The sequence below is a fragment of the Mugil cephalus genome, chromosome 20 (genome assembly GCF_022458985.1).
Source record: "Mugil cephalus isolate CIBA_MC_2020 chromosome 20, CIBA_Mcephalus_1.1, whole genome shotgun sequence".
NCBI classification, from domain to species: Eukaryota; Metazoa; Chordata; class Actinopteri; order Mugiliformes; family Mugilidae; genus Mugil; species Mugil cephalus.
In genome coordinates, this window is record NC_061789.1 from 8,969,277 (window position 1) to 8,991,329 (window position 22,053).

At 41.5% G+C, this 22,053-nt stretch overlaps 2 protein-coding genes across 2 annotated transcripts; both read right to left on the reverse strand.

Moving 5' to 3' along the window:
• Positions 1-385: 385 nt before the first annotated feature.
• On the reverse strand, positions 386-13,503 carry rras (RAS related). Its single transcript, XM_047572936.1, has 6 exons — positions 12,605-13,503; positions 8,688-8,775; positions 6,936-7,038; positions 4,557-4,665; positions 4,080-4,198; positions 386-2,615 (listed from the first exon to the last, which is right to left on the reverse strand). The coding sequence occupies exons 1-6, from the start codon at positions 12,689-12,691 to the stop codon at positions 2,528-2,530; spliced, it is 594 nt and encodes a 197-aa protein (XP_047428892.1). The 5' UTR covers positions 12,692-13,503; the 3' UTR covers positions 386-2,527.
• Positions 13,504-15,994: 2,491 nt separating this feature from the next.
• On the reverse strand, positions 15,995-21,850 carry si:ch211-195b15.8 (probable dual specificity protein phosphatase DDB_G0281963). The gene is made up of 5 exons (XM_047571730.1): positions 21,577-21,850; positions 21,198-21,292; positions 20,084-20,243; positions 19,819-19,942; positions 15,995-17,061 (listed from the first exon to the last, which is right to left on the reverse strand). The coding sequence occupies exons 2-5, from the start codon at positions 21,288-21,290 to the stop codon at positions 16,287-16,289; spliced, it is 1,152 nt and encodes a 383-aa protein (XP_047427686.1). The 5' UTR covers positions 21,291-21,292; positions 21,577-21,850; the 3' UTR covers positions 15,995-16,286.
• Positions 21,851-22,053: the final 203 nt, after the last annotated feature.

Genomic DNA, 22,053 nt, shown 5'->3' on the forward strand with positions numbered 1-22,053 from the left:
TTTCGGATCGATACAATAATTCCCAGTATCACCCATCCTTATTTTCTACCACTAGATGGCAGACTAAAACGTTCACTAATGAAGACAACGGGTTTAAATGAAGCAGAATAAGCTGTGATAAAACCTAAAACGTAGTGTCCCCATATGAGGACGCGGGTTCTCAGGAGGTTAAAGTATTTCAATTAGTGCCCTATGAAGGGTTAAGTATTTTAGATAGAGTTTGCTTTTATCTCTATTCTATTTTTGCTATATTTAACCTGTATGATGCCATCTATGTCTATCTAAGATATAGTTATAAATAGTATAAAACCACGAATTATTTTCAATTAAAACCTGCAACACAAAACAGACACGGCAGCGTAAAGACACAAGATGCAAGAAAACATTCCGATAAATGTTTTAATGACATATAAAAGTGATTAGACTTTTATTACAACTGTATAAAACCGATGATGTGATTTGCAGCTGGAATGGTAGATATAAATACGACTCCTTTTAAAAAGGAGAAACTAAAGTGAAATGTTACATGTAGAAGATAGGAGACTGAGTGATTTACTTTTTTTTTTCATCTTTCAAACGAGTTAATATGTTCTTTCAAATAAAAAGCAGAGAGGGACGTGTCTGAAAATGTAAATCATGTCTGTGATTTTTGTCCAACTGCCAAAAACAATTAAAAAAAGAAAAAAAAAAGCACACAAACAGTTTCAATACTATCTCCGTACACTGAAATAAAAGGGAAATCTCTGCACTGGCAATGTTGGAATATTACTTGAAGGATGAAGGTCCTTTAAAAAAAAAAAAAAAAAAAAGAATAATAATAATCTCGACTCAAGGTTCGCTCAGCTATTTCTGTAAGTTTCCACTTCACAACAATGAGTTTAGCAAAAGGAGCTCGCTCAGTTGCCATGGAGATGGCTTAGTTGTCATCATGTGACCTTCCCGCTGCTCGTACAAGAGTGAATCTTGCAGAAACATCCCCTTCGGGCTCCTCGTACGCAGCTGGACTGTTGCAAAGAAGAGACACTCTGACAAAGACGAGGAGACAGAGTCTGGAGACAGTCCAGTCTCGTAAAGACGACTAAACCGTCCGTGTACTGATGACGCAGCTACAGAAAGCTCATGACTGAGCAGGGAGATAGATTTAACACTCTTCAACGACTATTCAATATCTACTCGAGCTGATGTGTCTCTTGTTTTTATACATATACCTATTTTTTTTTTAATTATTTGTTTTTTTATTTGCTTTTTTTTTACACATGGACAATGTAGATAAACAGGGGGAAAAAATTATGCAAGTACCAAAATGCAATTTGCATATATCACAAATACAGACAACAATACAAATATACAGAGTGTACTATTTGTAGTCAAGTGTAATCTGAAATGAACACAACACAGAAACGTTTGGGTTTTTGATTAATGAATACTGCACTGTCAGGTTGAGGTTTTACATTAAAATTAACCTCTTTCTTATCCGCTTAGTTGAGACAATGGTCAAATTTATATCTGTTATCTATGCATTTATTTATTTATTTGTAATATTTGTCACTTTATGTGGAAAGAAGGCGATGATGCAGCAGCTGGAGACATGACTACTGTCTGGAGCTGCTTCTCTGTTTCCTCCCTTTTAAATTAATGGGTCTCTGCTGCCCCCTGCAGGAAGGTATGGAACATGAGCACACGGATGTCTCATCTTTTGGGCGTGCCACATTTCACAATCAAGTTGAAATGCTACATGTAAATGTCTGCTCATTTCATTATTATTATTATCATCATCATCATTGTTAACCCTACAGACCTAGAACTGAAAATAAACCGTTTCTAACTGATCAGTGATTTTCTGCACACAGCGAGTCGTCGTGTGCTGTAACTGCGTGACGCTGCGTCCCGCTTCAACAGCAGCTTTTTGTGTGACAGGTGATGGCGTGAAAGATTATTTCTGCTTTCATACAACTGTCGGCCTGTGTCACCGGGTTGCAGTTTCTCTCGGTTCCCGTTTCTGCATCACACTAACCCTGCTGCTACCGACACCTCTCCCTTTTAGATCCTCTCTCGTTATTACAAAAGATTACACGGGTTTTTAAAAAGTTTGCTTTCGGCAAAAAGTGCAAATGAAACCATCTGGAAAGATAATGGCGCACCTTATCGGTCTCTCTCTTTCTCTCCCTCTCTCACTCTCTGTAGCCGTTTTCACACATGCAGCAGACGAGAGATTTGGTTTAGGCGATGGAGGGGGGGCGGTGGGGGGGGCAGGTGGGCCAGACTCGCTGGACGACCACCTGCTCCGTTAGCGCGTATTTGTACCCAGATCCCCGGGGGGATTCGGACGTTTCTCGCGCACAGCTCCTCCGGGTGGTTGTGGGAAAAGTTCAGGGCTGCAGCGAATGTGTGAAAACGGCTTCTCTCTTCCTTTCTCCCTTTCTCGCAAACGCAAACACACACACATACACACACACACACTCACACAGACACACATCTTTGGACAAACTGTAGAGGCTTTAGGCTTTGGTGTCCATAGTAACAGTGCTTAGAGGATGACACAGGGACAGCCGCCACTTTTCTTTTGCCCCGTGTGATGAGTCGGAGGAGGAGGACTCTCCATCTCCTGAAACCTCCTGCGAATTCAGAAGAGAAGAAACCACTTTAGGGGGATGTGTGTGCGAACACGGTGACGTTCCGCTCATCGGATACTGGTTGAGCGCAGACGAGAGAACGGCGGCCACCATGTTGCTTCTGCACTGACTGATCACGGCACCGAAATATGTAACAGAAGAAAATGCTCTTTCATTTGAATCAATCCAGGGACGTCAATCAGATTCAACTGCAGCTGTCGGCACTGGTGAATTAATTTGTAACACGAAAGCATTTTTTGTACAGTTTTTGTGGCAGGAGCCAAAATAGCTGCCATCTTTTTTTTTTTTTTTTTTTTCCATCCGCATCCTTTAAAACACTCATATTAATCACAGCTTAAGGTAAAGAATATATCAAGCGATAAGAAGCTACAAATTGAGAAGAACCGGCTTTAACCGCCCAATGACAATGACATTAAATATTATTTTTATTTTCTTGAGTTGACAGATGTGTTCAAGACGACGTAGCAGCAAAAAGCAGCGTCACTAACTCGCTAGCTTCAAACTGTATACCAGCTGCTTTGTTTTTAGTTTTGTCGACTGACCAAGTCAAACTAGACTTTATATAAATAATTTACGCCACCGCACTGTTTCCTGAACGCTGCCGCCGTGGTTGGTGCACAGAGAAACTGTGAAGTTTAAAACGCTAGCAAGAGGAGAGCGCTAAGATAGCTTCACGTGCTGGATCTTATTGGTGGAAAAACGCATCACGTCAACCAATCAGGAAATGACCTGGCAAAGTGAGGCTATATTCAGTAAATAGAGCGACAACAGAGAAAAGATTTGAGACATTTAGACGTTGCTACTTACTGAGACGTATGATAATAGCTGTACTGAATTTCCTGCGTGTTAAAAGTTCCACGTAGCTTTGTTGTTTGCTAAATTTGTACATAAACTTTCGAAATGTACACTTTAGAATCACATTATAAGTTCTAAAAATGGTTCATTAAACATGTTTGTGGTTTTCACAGTGAAACATGTAACATTTTTAGATTAGAGATTAGAGTCTTCATTGTCATTGCACGGCAGCACATAACAATATACATTGCACAACGAAACTGAGGCACAGCTCTCCCGTCAGCGCAAAAGATAAATATTCAATATATTCTCTATTCAGATTTGATGGTTTTAGGTGTTAATACAGTTTGTCTAAATGAAAAAATAACTGTAAAGTCAAACATGTGAGGTTGACAAAAACTGACACCAAACAAGGCAACAAGGTGAAGAGTTTTTAAGATGAAATATACCTGAACATCCAACTTCTGTCTGGGAAACACCACTATGTTTGCAATTCAATACCTTTTGTATATAAGCCAATACTTTTACATTGTATTTTTCTTATTATCTTTGTTTATTTTTTACATTGCCACTCTTTATTCTTGTTTTTTTTCTCGCCCCAATTTCCCCACTGTGAAGCACATAAAGGTTTTTCCATTCTACTCCATTTACCTGATTATATGCACCAGCTCCAGGAAGGATTCGTCCACGTTGTAGCGATTCTTCGCCGAAGCCTCCATGTAGTGGATCCTGTTCTCTCGGGCGAAAGCCTGAGCATCCTCCCTGGAGATCTGCAGACACAGTAAACAAAGATCAACCTCCAGTAAGATGAGCTCCAGTTTTGCCTCTATGGTTTTCCTCCGTGACACTTGCGGAGCATATGCGAAGGATGTTTATTTAGCGTTTATTTTTAGCGTGATTTGTTGCTATGGTTTTTCCAGCTCTCCCAGGTCATCTAATCGCATTAGCCTGCGTAACAACCGAAGTCGGACTCAACCAGAGATTCGCGAATTCCCTGACATCTCCCGACCTCCCCCGACAAACGCTGATGAGATCCCCCGGACTTTCCCACTCCCACAGCACCGCCGCCGTCTTCCGGTAACAGCGGAGGCACGACATCACGGGACGTGTGTTGCGTGAGGACGTTACCACTCTCTGCTGGTCCAGGTCGACCTTGTTTCCAACCAGCACCATGGGGAAGTCGTCCCGGTCCTTCACTCTCAAGATCTGGGTGTGGAATTTCTGGACCTCGTGGTAGCTGTCGGGAGAGAAACAATGAGGAGGGAGAGAACCCTTTTAATTTTAAGCTGGGCTTTCATTACAGACGGAGTGTAACGGCGATAAATTGTGGTCCCGAGTGACGGCAGCGCACGAGTTCTGTTTGCATATAAACAATCATCTTATAACAATTCGTTAGTTTGAACTTGAGTTGTACTTAAAATAAACCGATTAGATGGACTTCATTTAAAAAAAACAAGTACATAAACTGATCAGCCACAACATTAAGACCACTGACAGTAGAAGCGAACAGCATTGAACATCTTGTGACAATTCAAACCTTTGAACCTTCATATAGATGTTAATTAGATGATTATAATGTTTTCCAGCAGAACACTGAACTGTCACAAGATGGTCAAAGTTATTTACTCGTCACTGGCAGTCACAATGTTAAACTTTTTCATTACCCATTCATGACCTGTTAACCACAGAGCTCTGGAGTGGTTGGACATTATGTCGACACTGTTAATATAGCCCGGAGAGAATGTATTTCAGCTGCAAACCACATGAAAACAGAGAGTGAACCATCAGAAGCGGCGAAAAGCAGCACCTTTGTAATCTCACGTCACCCACAACAAACGCTCCCTGCCGCGGGACTCGCACGTGTTTTTGCCCAGTGTGTGTTCATTAACCTGGTTTAATTGTCCAGGGCGCCGAGGGCCGCTCCCTGTACCTGTTCAAATAACAGCTGGACAGCGAGGGCCTACGTCAGTCGCACCACCAGCGGCAGCTCACGGCTGCACTTCCTCTTTGGCAGGAACTCAGGCGGCCGCAGAGACAGAGCGTCTCATGTTCACGTCCACAAACCATTCAGCTCTCTGTGCCCACCTCTAAAAGCTAAAACCTTCCGTAACGTAGCATCTGAACTTAAGTTCCCAGGAACTTTTCTTTAACCAATAGCATTTGGCCACGTTCTGCAGAAAGTTGCTGTGTTTTTATGGGACTGGTTACATCTGCACTACAGTATTTATTGATTCACTTAGTATATGGTATTTATAGAGGGCATCTTTTATCTTACATTAACTCTATTATTTTATTCTTAGGGCTGCTTATATATAGATCAAATTTATAAAGTAGATGTCAAAGCTGGGAAACTCATCTCTCTAGCAGACTATGCAGTGATACAACGGGAGTAGAACATTATAATAAGTAACAGCAATGTACTCAAAGATAAGATAATAACCAGCATATTATTACAGATTTCACCAGTGAGGATATTTTGCATCCATTCTCGTTTGTGGTGAAGTTTTTCCCCCCCCTCCCCCCCGACTTTCTCGGTTGCAAATTTGATTTGGTAGGAAGGTAATTCAAATTAAAACCGAGATTAGGCAAAAGAAATGAGCAGTCTGACGTGGCCACACGCAATTTACATCTTATGAGAATGTGAGTCTGGTAACTTCTCGCTAGGATTTCATAACTGAGGCTTGTTTCAACCGATACGGAATCAGCTCCACCTTTTGGCGATGACCACATTAATGGTTGATTTAATGGTTTCATGTGACTAAATCACGGATTTTCAAAGTTTTTCAGTTCAATGACCCCCAAACTGTTGGAAAGATTAAGTAGGGACCCCCTACCTACTGTATATTTTAAACTAGTGCTATTTATGAATATAGATTATTATTATTATCGTCATTTTGCATTCAATATTAAACTATCCCTTTACTAAAATATGTTGGATTCATGTTAATGTGTATTTAATCATTTAAATTTGTGGGGAAATTCAAAAAAATATACAAAAAAATGTCTAATCAACCAACAGCCAACCATCAACCAACAATTTTGCCGCTGCTGAAGACCTATGGTCTAAATGAGTGAATAGTTCAGCTACATCTCAACTTTGCGCCGCAACATCTGTCCAAGCTTTGAATTACAGCACATCCTTCATAATTCTTAAGTGACAAGAAAAAAAACTCAAATCCAACAAAAGATTCAAAAAAGTAAAAACTCACCCTTAAATCACAGAACTTCCTACTAGGCACAGATGTAACTTATTGCTTACTATGTCCAAATAGGGCTTACGTGATTAAATGAATGCTACTACTAGTAGTCAACCAAGCACAAATATTCAGCACTACAAACCTCAACCCTAAAGTTCCTGTTCTGTGGGGGCAAAATAATTTCTCCACTTTCTGCACTTTGGAGTATCCCCAAAGGTTCCTAGATTCCAGAAAAAGTTTGTCGAGTGAAAACACAGTCATACACACACACACACACACACACACACACACACACACACTGGTCATTTACCTGCCCCGATCGTTGATTGCGAAGACCAGTAAGAAGCCCTCTCCTGAGCGCATGTACTGCTCCCTCATGGCTCCGAACTCCTCCTGACCCGCTGTATCCAAGACTGACACGAAGAGACACAGGTTAAAAAGTGTTAACCCTCAGTAACGGAGTGTATTTGCACACAAAATGTATTGCAGATAAATAAACTTAGGGGTAATATCATACAAAGTAGTTAGCTGTTAAATAAGACTAAATACATGCCCAGGTTAGGGGTTAGGGGAATTGGCAAGGACTTCACGATACAATATGTATCACGATACCTGAGTCGTGATACGATACTTTATTGTGATATTATGATGTTGCGACATATCGCAACATTCTACATAGTTCACTGAGAAACTTGAAATGCAGCTTAAAATACACATTGTATATATGTACATCAGATGACAGTGATAATTCATTGGACAAATGATCTATTTCCAATTTGTTGCACTTGTACAGAAGAAGTGGTGGTGAAGGTTCGGAAGTCGTTCAGCACAAAACATGATTTTCTTCTTTTTCTTTTAAAACCGATATTAAGACATTCAAAATCGATATTATATCGGGAGAAAAAATATCACGAATTATTGCCATACCAATATTTTTTCCCCATCCCTAGCTCAGGTATAAGCTCAGTTAGTTGTTGACAAAAATGTCAAATGCACAAAGGTATGATTTATGCCTTTAGTCCCTCAATGACTTCTTTCAGTACTCTCCAATGATAAAAACAGACAAACAAACAAAAAAACTGCAACCTATAAGCAGCCGTCTTTCCTTTTTTCATGGTAAAACTGTCTGAATATCAAGTTACTTTTTTATCTGGGGAATTACAACTCACAGAACCAAGGTTACATCTGTAACCTCATTTCTCTGCTGCAAAACACATTGCTACAAGTGCACCAGCACAGGAATAAATCAACAGAGCAAACAGATTTAAAACTCTAAATTACCTTTGTAGGAACTTGTTTGACAGGGGCTTGAATATAACAGACATTTATTTACGTCTCAAGCAACCGCTGTAAATTTTAGAGCGAAAAGCACTCAGTATGTGCTCACTGTGTTTTACTAACAGACTAAAACATCTTTTATGAGTTTGACTCATGTCATATGACCCTATGAGTATGAGTAGCGCAGACTGTAGTTAAGGAAGCACATTATCCTGTTGAGGATTTTGACAGAATTAGTGACTAGACACAGTGTGTGCGTGTCATGATGCGCTTGCCCAAGCCTTTAAACCACCAGCAGCACATACTGCAACATCTGGGTAAACATCTCCCAAAGACAAACATATAATGAGTGGTTTTTCTTAGTGGTTTTTAGCGATAATGACTTCCTACTTGTTCTCTGAAGAGGCTTGCATTTCTCTGAATTGTGTCGTCTGGTGTACAGTAATACTTTTGATGGGCGAGGTGTAGAGAAAAGAAAACACACAATTCTCAAAGTGGAGCAAAATTACAGTGGAAAAAAACGGCAAAGGAACAGCAGCTCCACGCAGAGTTAATCTGATGATTCACATGTTACAGAGCGATGAAACACCAGTGTGACCCAACGCAGTCTATCCTGACAGCACTGGCACAGTACAAGTCCTAACAAGGGAATGAAACTTCCAGAGAGCAAACACACTGCCTGGCTCGTATCGAATCACAAAGCAACACACCCTTTCAAACAAAAACCTTCCACACACCCTGCAATCCCTCTGACAACTGCATGATTCATTCATTGCTGACTTACTGTCCAGCCGGGTCTCCTTTCCGTCCACGGTACAGATCTTGGTGTAGGAGTCTTCGATGGTGGGGTCATAGTCTGACACAAAGTAGGACTGTGGGACACATTTAAAATGAATAACATTATAAAGCGTATAGCGTACAGCAGCAGACATCTACAGACATCTTAGTAAAGTTACAATTCCAACAAACCTCTTGTACAAACTTGAATTCTAGCTAAAAAAAACAAACTATAATTACCCAACAAAAACAAGCACAGTTTTGTAAGTATTTCCATTTTATACTGTTACACCAATAATTTGAGTGAAGCGCGAGTGATTTTAAAGCTGGGGGCAAACTACGCAACTTTCACAGTCTTTACACATTTTGAAAAGACTAGGGGTGCACACCAACACACTGGCTTCGGCAGATTTTTGTATGACGACTACAAGACTGGGGACCACACACATTTAACTGCTCCTGATGAGGGATCACAGGCCAACCAGAGCCAAACGAACACATCAAACTCTCTCAAGGACGACAGCTCTGGTATGCACTGCAACCAACGATATATATATATATGTGTGTATGGGCCATTTCTGTGGTTCCTGTTCGCTTTGTGTGCTCTCACTGTTCACCAGCATTGTTTTCGTATTCCCGCAACTTCCCGTCGTCTTCTGATGCCACTTCCTGTGTCCCGCCCTCTCCTTCTCATTGGTTTTTGGCAACACGTGTTTGTATTTGGGTTGGTGATCAGCTCACACTACCGGATTGCATCCAGATTCGGCTAAAACAAATATACAATAGAAACATACACTACAAATCGTCCCCAACTAGTACAGACTGGTTCAAACTTTGCCCAACTGGGAATCATGGGTAAAATTGGGAAAAAAACGTCTTACAGTGTGTCCTTACAGACTTAAGGTTTTACACCCGGAGTAGTATTGTAGCTTCTATTCATGGGATCTACTGTTTATAACCTTATAACATTAACTTACGTGAACTTGCTGCCAAGCTAGTAGTTACCAAGAGGGGAGGAACGCCCACATTCACCAGACAAACTAATCTCAAAACTTATCAAAAAAAAACGTGATAAATGGTCCTTTAAATAGCAATGCCTGCTCATTAAAATCTAATAAAAGTGTGTTGAAAATAGTGCGCAAATTTGACACATTTGCTAAATGAAGCACAGCGGCAACTTGCTGGAGACCTGAGCTCATGAGGTCATGTGTGACCTGTCCAACTTCCACACCATCTCGTAGTAGACCTCCGCCCATAAAACTAATGTGGCTAAAGGCAAGATCGTTTCCCGATTAACTCAGAGACCATGAAACTGTGCGTCCCCGAATAAAAATGGCCTCTTCATTAGGTACAGTAGTGAAAACAAATCATTCAGATAGAAGAGTGTTGCTCTTAATCTTTGCTTTGTGAAGGTTTGTTTAATATTAAATGTTACTGTTAATTGTTCTGCTAGTGTACCTAATAAATCGGCAACTTCTATTAGCTGTGTTCTCAAATTTACAACGGGTTTAATCACTTTCCAGATTTGTTTTTGTTCTTTGAAGCTTCGACTTATCTTTTTAATCTACAACAAGATCAATACCCACATCAGTCATTGCTAGAGTTGAGAAGACTCTCCAACCAATTATTGCTTTTTACAATCAAATACAAGTCTCGGCAGGTGAAATCTTTGGTCTGCGGTGCGTTTTAACCAAAACCCCGCTCAAAAGGCAGCTGGTTATCACAAACATCACGTCTGCTTGTTTACTTTTTCCAGAACTGATACCGCGCTGACGCCCATCCAACACGACTTTAATGAAGCAGACATGGAGCTCGCTGTGATGGACTAACCACTGCAAGCAAGTTCCAACTTGACTTTTATCATGTGCAACAACGGGATGGAAGCCAACGTTGCCAGGAGGGTAGGAAAAAAGATTGCTTAAATTCGGAGTATACACGAATGGTTCGCCTCATTTTTAAAAAAAGGGGGCATATAGTTTGAGGGTTTCTATATTAGTAAAAGTCTAGACACTTACAGGCATGTAAATATTTTCAGTCATCAAAGTGAAAACAAGCCAAATGGACTTTCTTGACATTCTACCACTCATCCAAGTAGCTTCTTCGGTCCTAAATGACTGGTGTAGTTTCAGTTTTATTAGCAACATCTGTGGGTTGTAAACACTTGAAACTCACATGACAATTGTCTGCCTGGTGCAGGTGAGAACTGGCATGTATGCCTAAACTCCCCAGCATGGATGTGTTGGGGAAATGTCTCAAACAAGCTTTGTTCTATGGGATTTATATTTATTAGGACAACAATCCAATGGAGGACTGTTTGAGAATCTCAACACTTTCATTACTGACCTACTGACGTGCACAATTAAACACATGATCTATCTCGTCATTATGGTTCAAACTCCAAAACGTACACTAGCTGCATGCAAAATCAAAGCGATATTTTTGACATTGCACTTTGTACGCGTTTCCATTGAAAGGTCTTTTGCGCACGAGATGTAAAATGTAGTCCTGCGATATCCCGTAATTCCCTTCAACATTCTCATTTTTCTCTGAAAAAGCGATATTTCGATAGGATTTCCAAAACGTAGGTTGATCTTTACAGCATTAATAGGTCAACTGTCAACCAATATGCCTGTCAAGGTTCTCATTCATCCGTGTCATTGTCCCCTGCAGCCCTCTTCTTGACTGTACACATATTCAACACAACAGAAAATTGGACAGGACAAGAAAAGAATTAGATTCTTCAGTTCTAAATGTCTAAATGTGGAGAGTTTAGGTTTCACTATAAACATCTGTGGGTAGTTACAACTTCAGACGTAACTTGGATGAAGAAAACTCAAAGAAATGTTTTGTTTTTTTTTCTTCTGGGTCTTTTTGGGTCATCAGGAACCCCGTCCAATTGACTTTCCCTGCTTCAAGATATGTGTTCAAGTTGGACGGGCGTCCCTACGAATTGAAGACCTAAAACCCAAAACCGAAGCTAAACAAAGGTAACTGGACTTCTTTGAGTTATCTTCAAGACGCTCTGAGTTCATCCAAGTAACTTCTTTAGTGGTAAACCCCCCACAGATGCTGCTAATAAAACTTAAACGTCCCATTAAACATTAATAAGTGAAGAAGCTAATTGGATGCGTGGCGAAACGTCTTTAAGAAAACCCAACAAATCCAGTTGCTTGTGCTTCAAACAGCGTGCGTTTGGACTTTCAGGTCTTTAATTCGTAGGGACGCCCGTCGAATGGACTATTTGAACACAAACCTTCGAGACGGGCTCATGATGACCTAAAAGACCCCAAAGAAAAAGCTAAAGAAACTGGAGCAGTTGGGCTTTCTCAATGACGTTTCACCGCCCATCCAAGGAGGTTGTTAACTCCTAAAGGTCTAGTGGGGGTGTTGGGTTTTCATTAGCAACATCTGTGGGCGCTTTACAACTTAAGACATTACTTAGATGAACTCCGAGAGTCTTGAACGAGTTCAGTTGCCTTTGTTTAGCTTGGTTTTGACGTTTTAGGTCTTCAGTTTGTTAGGACGTCCATTCAGTGGACCATTTGAACCCTTACCTCTGAGAAGAGAAAGTCAGTTGGACGGGCCTCCCGATAAAAATAAAGACCCCACAAAACAAAGCGAAAACTAAAGCAGCTGGATTTGCTGGGTTGAAGATGTTTCACCACCAGTCCAATTAGTTTCTTCAGTTCAAAATGTCTGGTGGTGGTGGGGGTGCGGGGTTAGGTTTTCATTGGAAACATCTGTGGGTGGTTTACAGCTGAAGAAGTAATGTAGATGAGCAGCAAAAGCAGCTCGAGCAAGTCCAACCGCCTTAGTTTCAGCTTCGTTCCTGGCTTTTTTTGGGGTCTTTATTTCTTCAGGTCGACCACTTACCTCCAAGAAGAAAGCCCTAAGCTAAAGACACATGTTGTGTGGAGTCCTTACCTGGATGAACTGGATGGTCAGAGCGCTCTTCCCCACCCCTCCTCCTCCTACAACCACCAGTTTGAATCTTTCTTCTTCTCCACTCATTTTGAACTCGGTTTAGAAATAAAAATTAAATATAAAAGAAGAAACTTCCAGGGTTTGGACTCCTCAGTCAAAAAAAGAAAAAGTAAAGAAAGAACTCGACGTATCCCGCCTGTGTAACGTAGAGAAAAAAAAAAAGTTTTATCGGCGCAACTTCAAACAGAAACTTCTTATCATTTTCTACAACGACGCTTTTCTTTCTTTGCGCACAGCAACCACGACATTCAGCGCCGCATCTGGGAGACAAAGTCCGACTTGAGGAGATAAACAGTCCATCCGAGAGAAAAAAGCGAAAAACGAAAAAAAATGCTTTTCTGTTTTCTTTGTGTGTGCGTGTGTTTTTTTTTTTCTTCTGCTCGCTCCTCTTCTCCTGTTTCTGCTCTTTTCTCCTCGGCCTCCAGGCAGCTTCTGAGGGCGGAACTGCTTCCTCTTTTTTCTCTTTCCTCGAGAAACACCGAGCAGCTCCCGCAGTATTATGTGTCCACCGCTGCCTCCCCCCGAGTGTCTCCGTGCCTCCCGCCTCAGTTAAAATAGACGGAATTAAAAAAGAAAGAGAGACAGACAGACAGAGAGGAGGAGGAGGAGGAGGAGAAGGAGAGAGAGAGAGATGGCGGACCCAAACGCACCCGAGCGCGCCGCAGCTTTTCCTCTCATTTAAAATGAATAAATTCCTCTTACATGTGTCAGTTTCCTTATTTGGTCATTCAGAGTTGGCCTATCCTCTGACATCATTTCAGCTTTCAGGATGTAAACTCAAGCTCCAGCTATCGATTAATTTTACGATTAAACCTAAATGTTTCTCAACAGATCCGGCTTCTTTCTTTCGCTTTGAAAGGCCAAAGTCGTAGTTTCGCAACATGAGAAATACTTCTTCGTGGTTGAACCTGATACACATGTGGGGGCTGTTCGGTGTTACCTGGAATCCCCCCTTGAACAGAAAGTCATTGCACTTGAATTCAAAATGTGGAAAACCGTGGTTTAAGAAATACGAGCCCTGAGGCAACACATGTTCTGCCTCAGCTCTGGACTCCTGCCAGAAACGAGCTTATCTGTCTTTTAAGAGCGACAGCAACCCGGGCAACCTACGGTCCAAAGTAAACTGTTCCTGGTGCAGATGTTATCTGCAGAGGCGGTCCTAGGTTCTGGGGTGGCACAGGGAAAAGATCCATGCAGATGGAAGGTAACCCCCTTGTGGTGGAGTGTTAGAAATGGAAAACGTGAGGAAATAGAAACGTCTTTGTCATCATTTAGTGCGTGGCACGCAAAAAAAAAACAAAAAAAAAACGAATTATTCCCTTAATGGGACTGTAACAGGAGAACTTAAGTGCATGTAAACACGTTACTCCGATTAAGATCGGAGTTCTCATTATCCTATTAAGGCACCCAGATAATGCGATTGGACTTCAATTTTCTCCGGCATGTACACAGTGAATCACATTTTTCAATCGGATAACGCGTGTGCGCATGCTCCACAACTGCTACACTGGTGTGTGACCCCGGAACAAAAACAACCAAGAAAAATTGCAGAAGAAGAAGAAGATAAACAGAGCTGGTAGAGGAACCATCTGAGGGATAGCGCATATCTTACCTACATCAGACGTAGCGCGCACATTACGTACGAGATTAAAAAAATGTAGTAATATCTGTCTGGTTGTTGTTTGAAATGCCGGTCTGCTGCATGAATGAATCTTGTTTATTATATGACGTAATAGGTCAACCGGAAAGCGAGCCACATTAACGTGGCATTAACCCACTGAAAAGACAAATATCGCCACCTAGTGTGGAGGAGGAGAACAGTTATTCGATTTTCTACGCTGCATGTAAACTGGGACAAGGACTGTAGTCAGAAAGTCGAATTTCGAGCATAGCTTGATTAAGCTCTGCATGTAAACGCACTGATTGTATACATGATACAACTAAATTGTTGAATATCCTTCACAGAGGGGCTTTTAACCCTTTAAAACCAAACGGTCACAATGGTTAGCGCTATTGACAAAATTCAATGTGTGGCTGAACGCTGGAAAGTTGTGCTTTTGTCTGAAAGACCTTTGTGACATCTCAAGGGTTTAACTAACTTCATTTTTACCAACACGTTCCTCCAAATAACTCTCTCTTCCTGAGGCTCCCCGGTCTTCCGTCACTCCCCAACCTGCAGCCATTACCATAACTTCACAGTGTTCGCAAGTGCAACTTCACAGTGTTTAGCCACACTTTGAGTTACGGTAATTCAAATAACGTAAGCTATTTTTGTTTTTGTTTTTTTTAATCTGCAGGCAGAAATTTAGTCCTTAAAGGGTTAAAAAAAAAAAAAAGAATAAAACACTAAGTTACATAAAATACTCTACAACAGTTGTGTCAGACAAAACCCCCAGAGGGTCCAATCTGGCAAAGTGCGGAACTTAATACCCTGAGGATCTCTATAGATGTCAATCTTTTCACAAGTGACATCTATATTTACACTGTATATTATATTTTCATTCCATCCCTTTTTGCACATTTGTCATGTGTCATTTCATGTTTTTTTCCCTTTAGTCTATTCTATCTATCTATCTATCTATCTATCTATCTATCTATCTATCTATCTATCTATCTATCTATCTATCTATCTATCTATCTGTCTGTCTGTCTGTCTGTCTTTCTGTCTAGGAAGGTAATTTCAATCCTGTATATGTGTTGCACATGTCAGAAGTGACACAGACACACACACGAAAACATTTTAGGATCAAAAGTGAATAACAGCACCGGGTGTTGACCTGGCCTCCAAATTCACCAGATCCCGAACCGATCAAGTATCTGTGAGATGATCCACTAACAACATTCTGTTGCCCGATGCCACAGGACTCCCTCAGAAGGTCCATGTCCATTCTCTGGTCGGCCACAGCTGTTCTGGAGGCACAAGGGAGACCTACACAACATTAGGAAGGTGGTCATAATGTTATGCCTGATCAGTGTATTAAACAAACTTACAAGTTGTCCAGATACATCCTGTTGTTAATAATCTTGCTGTTGCACAACATTTTTTCAGCCGTTGGTGACAGATGTCTTCTCTGTGATCCATGCTAATACAGAATGCGCTAATTTAATTTTCACACGAACCTGCATGTGAGTATTTTCTGTTTTCTTCCGGTTTTGTGTAGTTGTTGGGGCCCTAATGTAGTTGGGCAACATCAGTTTTCTTCAGACTGCATGTGTGCCCTGGCAGAGCAATTTAGAAATATTGTGCTAATGACCTCAAAAAACCTCACGACCGTGCGGAGAAGACAAAACTGGATCCTCGCAGGAAAAAAAAGGGGCAATGAGACGTAGTTGAAACAACATCTTTAATAATCAGCAAATTCATTTCAAGCCGTTGTGCCAAAACTCTTTTAAAATAACCTGCCTTTTACAAATGACGGGACAAGCGGACCGCTGTCGGGACGTAATAAACGAGATGCATTCATGTGGAGGTTTCCTCTATACGTCTTAAAATTCAGCTCTGCAATAAATAAATAAATAGAAGACAATGGTTCTCTCAGTACGTATGTACCTTGGTTTGGTTTTTCCTTTGACAAACATGCACAAATACCACTCGCCTTCGCCCGCTAGCTAAACCTCGCCCTCAGCAGCTGTACGGTATCGCAGGCTGCCCCATCCTCACGGGGTGGACGAACACCCCCCCCAGCAGCACCCTCTCCCCCCAGTCTAACAGCTTGCTGAGGGTGAAGCTGAATGGCGACAGCAGGCCCTGCTCCTTCACCTCGGCTCGGCTGCACTTGCTGTGGGAGGGACTCTGCTCTCTGTCGGCGCCCCCCGTCTGCCGGTGGGAGCCGGCGTTGCGCTGTGTCTTCGCCTCGGTCCTCTCCCCCGTCTCCCCGCTGTGGACAGTCTGTGACGTGGAGGTCCCTCTTCCCTGCCGGCTGCTGCCTTCTGATGAGGGAGGGCACGCCGCTCCCAGAGGCGTCAGAGACAGCGTGAGGCTTTTACGCTTCTCCAACAGAGACGCCGAGCCTGATGGGAGTTGTAGTTGCGTGGGCTTTGGTAGCGGCTTCGCAGGCTCGCGGGGGCTCGGCGCCGAAGCCTCACGCGGAGCCTGGACGTGCTGAGTCAAATAAAGAGTCAGGGGTTTCTGCTGCAGGTTTCCACCGTGCCTCTGCTGCGTTTTGTCTTTGTGGTGCACCGAGCCCCCGCTGACACCGTCAGCTTGACGGTTGTTGTTCTGACTGCTGCTCTGGGAGCAGTTAACCCGGTCGGCGGCGGAGGGTTTCCGATTGTCCATCTGCTGGATGAAGAAGTCGCCGCCGGAGGCCTTCTGGCTCAGGGCTCCCTGGAAGTGCTGCAGCTGACCCAGGAAGTTGAAGTTAGGGGAAATGGAAGGACGACGCTCTTTAACAAACCTAGACAGGAAACAAACAGGATGTGGGTTACAACCAATATAGCTCTCACACATCGAGGCTGATAATCTACTCCGACAACAGCACTGTGCAAAACCATTTACAGACAAAGGAGTAAATTGAAGTAGAGATAATGAGTAATGAGTAGTAAGAGAGGTAATAATCGGAATAATAAGTGAATGAGTTTCATGCCGGTATGTGTACTTGGCAGTGGTGGGTCGTCAGGTCCAGGAAAACCTTCTCTACTGCCATGAATTTGATAAAAATCACAGACTTATATTTGATTAGTCCCTTTAATCTTATTAAATTATTCCCAATAACCTATTCTTTTCATTTTATGACTTGTGTGCCTCTCAGCTGCAGTGCTTCTGCCAGTGTAACTTTGCATTAATCATATTTCAGTTGTCACGTCTTGCCAGACTGAAAGAAATTTGCCTGGGCTGTTCCTTCCACCAATCACATTTCAAGTTTGTGTCCTTGGGCCTTCATTGGACGGAGTTAAGCTAAGCTAAGCTAGCGGTTCATGTTCATCTGTTGCCGTTAACATTTTATTAGCTACTTCTTGAGCTATCGATTTGGTTGCGGATCTTCTTAGAAAGTCATTTTCATGGCAGACTTTTGAGGAAAATCTGGATATTGTGAGGGAAGGCCGCTCCAACCTCGACACTAACTAGCCTGACCCAGCCGGGGAAAGGGTGTGTCAGCCACTTTCAGGTCAGCAATTATGAGCGATATGAGGAGAACTCTCATTAGTAAATCGTTTCTTAAGTTCTGGTGAGTTTAATGAATTCTATTTCCATCTTTTAAATATATTTTTGCCATTTTCTTGGGTCGACATTGATGGTTAATGGTGCTAGTGGCTGCAGTGAGTGAGAGGAGACTTTTTGAATTGTTTTAAGTGAGTTTAGTATTTAGTGAGTTTAGTATTGGCACTCTTCTCTCTATAGGAGATACCTGTCTACGATGTCTTAAAGCGTATAAGTATGATGTTGGTTTCTAGAGCAGTGGCGCCATAACGACTGTATAAAAAGGTGTTTTGAATGAGGCCTGTAGGTGAAAAATGTACGGCCTGCCACTGGTATTTGATGAGTACGGAAGAGTATTAGGGCCACCCATGAAAAAAAAATTATTTCATTATGCACTTTGAGAAAAAAGTCGAAATTTTTATAAAGGTTTATCCTAGAACAGTCGTAGTTTTCAGCATTGTTTCTTTAAAGTCCTCATACAATGACTGTGTTTGTAATCTAAAAGAGAAAGTATTTCTTTGTCACTAAAGCTGAGTCTGAAGTGTAGCCTCACCACTTAACCTAACTCCCTGTACGGCATTTTGTAGAAGCAGTCACATATGTTGTTTGTTATAGTCTCAAAGGTTGCCTTTTACTCACCATTATATTTTGACTTTATTCTAAAAATGTACCTCCTCTCATTTTTTTTTTGTTGTTCATCATGGGTGGCCCTAATACTCTTCCATAGGTAAGGAGGAGCTATAATACAGCATAAATATACGGAGAACCCATAAATTTGCAATTTTTTAAATTTCAAATTTTATATGTGTAATTCACATTACAATTCATAAAATTTTTGCCTCTTGCCACTGACTATCAAACATATATTTCTCAAATTAGTATCACACAGTAAGGGGCGGGGCTTAGCTTAGCTTGGCATGCTAGCTTAGCTTAGCATGCTAGCCAACGTATCATCATTTATGGTTTGTCTGGGGATGTCCCGATTTATCATTAATTTAACAAACGTTACACATTTTCACGTCCAAATATAGATAGATGAATAGAGTTGACGTTTGTCTGTATAAAATTGATCTGGTTTTGAAAAAGTTGCAGAAAATAAAGGAATATGTTTAGAAAATACATTTTAAAACGTTATTTCTGAACAAGATTTCTGTGTTACTATGTTTGCTAATTGTTTACTGTTTTTGCCATCAGTATCTCTTACGGCTGGTGCAGAAGTGAAATGAGAAGTGGAAGTTACACATATATATTTTTATTTTAAGACATTGAAATTTTAGTGACATTATGTCGTGCAGACACGTGTGGCTTCTGAAAAACACCTACTATCAGTCTCTTAAAGGTGGGCAGCGGTGACACCTCATGACACAGGCACAGGAAGTGACTGATAAGTCCCAAGTCTCATTTCTGAAATGACTAATTTTGCAATGGAGGCATTAGGTAACAATGATGTCACGGCTGAAGCTCTTTTTCAGTGAGCTTAGGGTTCCTTTTTGTTGATTAGAAAGTTTATTGTAGTTGCTGAATTCATTTAAAAAAAGAAAAAGTGTTTTACTTTTGACTGTAATAATCAAAATATTCCATAAAAATGCACCAAAACTAGTATTAAAATCAAATGTAGACATTAACTATTATATAAAATGTGACTTAAATTAAACAAATACAGTTTTAATTTGCTTCCGTATTTGTTCAACTCTGTATTAATCCTTTCATTTGTTCACTTCCCCATTTAATTGTGTCCTTTTTGATACAATATGATTCAGTTTTTTATTTTTTTTTTATTTTGGCCAGGCTGTTCCTCCACAGAAAGAGGAAAGTACTGTTTCCCACTTCTCTATCCTAAGTGATATCTTTGATTTTGTATCTTTTTATATTTTAGACAGTTTGGCAACCTTATCAGGAGGTTCTGAGGTTTCTTTAGTGTTTGTGTACGACGAACCAGATTAAATACTGTTCATGTAGTAGTAGACGAATGTGTGCTCAGGTCTGACTGGAGTGTGTGTTTTAACGGCCGTACCTGTAGGCGTGGTCCAGGTCCATCTCCAGACTGTACATGATGTAGGCTACGGCCAGAGCCGGTGACCGGGAGATTCCTGCTGCACAGTGCACCAACACCGAGGCCCCCGAGGACATGGCTGCATCTGAACGCAAACAGTGAGAGTTTGTACAATTAGTTACATTCAGTCAGAAGGTAACTACGTCCTTATTCAGGCTTTGGAAAAGTGTTTACTGAAATTGACAGATGTTTTTTTCTAGCGGGGATGCTGCGGGAGATTCCTCACCAATGAAGTGAAGGGCCTGTGGGATCCAGGGCAGCAGGTCGTCCCGCAGGGAGTCATCAATTGGGATGCGGAGGTATCTGGAGCACGGCAGAAAGGAGGGCTGGGGGCTGCAGCGGCTCACGCTCAGCACGTAGGAGATGCCCATGGAGGCGAGCTGGTCCTAGACACACAGCAACAGATGCACTATGCTTCAGCGCAAATACACATAGAGGCTGCAGAATTGACAGCAAAATACAACACCACATGCCGGTTCATTAGGTACACTAGTGAAAATGAAAGCATTCTCATATAAAGGTTCCTGCACTAAATCCTAGCTTCATCTTGTTATGACATTGAGCTTTTGTTTAGAACTACTGACACAGATGCGAGGCTGAGAGGCTGCGTTTCTATGACAACCCCATTTGAATCGGCGCGCAAGGCTACACAACAGAAACACTATCGAGTTTAGTTCAGCAAAGTTTAACGGCGACAAAGGCGACATCCTCCAACACGATCATACAGTGTGATCTCCCCCTTTATGAGGCAGTTTCAACATAAACACTAGTGTACCTAATGAACTGGCACACAAAGGCTAGAGTTGATTGCTTCACAGTGTTATGTCACAACTTGTGGAGTAATAATAAAGGTTACAGTTCTTTTTTTAATTAAATCTGGAAATCAGCTAATTCAAAACGATGTTATACTGATATATTAGAATGTAAGCAATGCAGTGTACCTAATGTTTCAGCAGGTGAGTGCTGCTTTTACTATCCAACTGTATGGAGGCTAGCACAAGTAAACAAACCGTAAAAACGCTGTTCGCACATTAATGCAGCAATATAATAGCCAAAAGTGGACCGGTTTTGCATTTTTTTCAGTTAATTTCACATAAATAAACCTTCAACAGTCTATGTCATCAATAAGAAAAAAAAATATTTATTTGCTTGAAGAAGAAAATACTCAAAGCTGTTTGTTGTCTTCAAATTGGCTGCACAAACCGTTAGTAATCGACTAATCGGGAGCGTATTATGTATTTATTTATTTTAATTTATTTATTTATTTTTTTGAACCGACGCAGTTTATTTAATAGTTGGCCATAACTATATCTTCCTCATGCGGTCGCCCTGGTCCTTACCTGCGTCACGTCCCTCTCCGCTCCGAGGTAGAGTCGAGGCAGGATGACGGACATCGGGGTCCGATCAGCATCTCTCTCCTGAGACCAAACCATATCTGCAGCAGAACCACAATCCACGTAACGCACTCATTTATTTATCTGTTGTATATATAATAGTACATCTGTTAACTTTGATCCCACAGAATAAGTTGTCCACAATGTCCTAAATGTTCCATCAGTCTGCAGAAAATGTAAGTATTTTTACTATCTTCCAGCTTTTTGTGGTGAGATAACAGCTGTTACGCAAAAACAGGAAATAGCACAAAAAAAAGAAAAAAAAAGAAAATGATTACTTTACTCATGCAAAAAGCAATAGTGCTAGTTATTTAATGTAACTCACTCGAAGCGTCCTTCTGCAGAGTCCCGTTCTCGTGCAGGAGGGAGGATGAGGAGTCTGTTGCAGGAGTTTGTTGCCTTCTGATGGATCAAGGTCCGTGCGTCGCCTCTCCGTGCGTCCTCCTCTCTCGGCTCTTCTATGTGAAACTGGCGTCTTCTTCAACGATGAGCTCATCCTCTTTCCAACAATAGATCTGGGGCTGCATGATGTCATCTTCGGCCAATGAGCGGCGCGCCGGACTTCCGCATGCGCACAAAACGCCTGAACGCAGCTCTCAGCAGCAGCAGCAGCAGCAGCAGAAATGATCAGGCTGTCATCATAAACATTACACAGCCTGTATACGCAGCATATGAGAGACAGTTTGAAGCATGCACAATAACAGTAAACAATGACTTTTTTAAATGAAGTCATGTTAGGACAGTAGCCTGCAACCTCCCTTGAGGTAGGAAGTCATGCACATTAGAGACAAGTCACACATTG

Bases quoted from the DNA above. Each gene is read 5' to 3' on its own strand.
- rras (XM_047572936.1), bottom strand. From the start codon at position 12,691: ATGAGTGGAGAAGAAGAAAGATTCAAACTGGTGGTTGTAGGAGGAGGA. The intron at 4,666-6,935 runs GTAAATGACCAG...CTCTCCCGACAG, and splicing joins GCAATCAACGATCGGGGCAG to CTACCACGAGGTCCAGAAAT. The intron at 4,199-4,556 runs GTAACGTCCTCA...CTGTGTCTGCAG, and splicing joins ACCTGGACCAGCAGAGAGTG to ATCTCCAGGGAGGATGCTCA.
- si:ch211-195b15.8 (XM_047571730.1), bottom strand. From the start codon at position 21,290: ATGGTTTGGTCTCAGGAGAGAGATGCTGATCGGACCCCGATGTCCGTC. The intron at 20,244-21,197 runs GTAAGGACCAGG...CTGTGTGTCTAG, and splicing joins CGGAGAGGGACGTGACGCAG to GACCAGCTCGCCTCCATGGG. The intron at 19,943-20,083 runs GTGAGGAATCTC...GTTTGCGTTCAG, and splicing joins ACAGGCCCTTCACTTCATTG to ATGCAGCCATGTCCTCGGGG.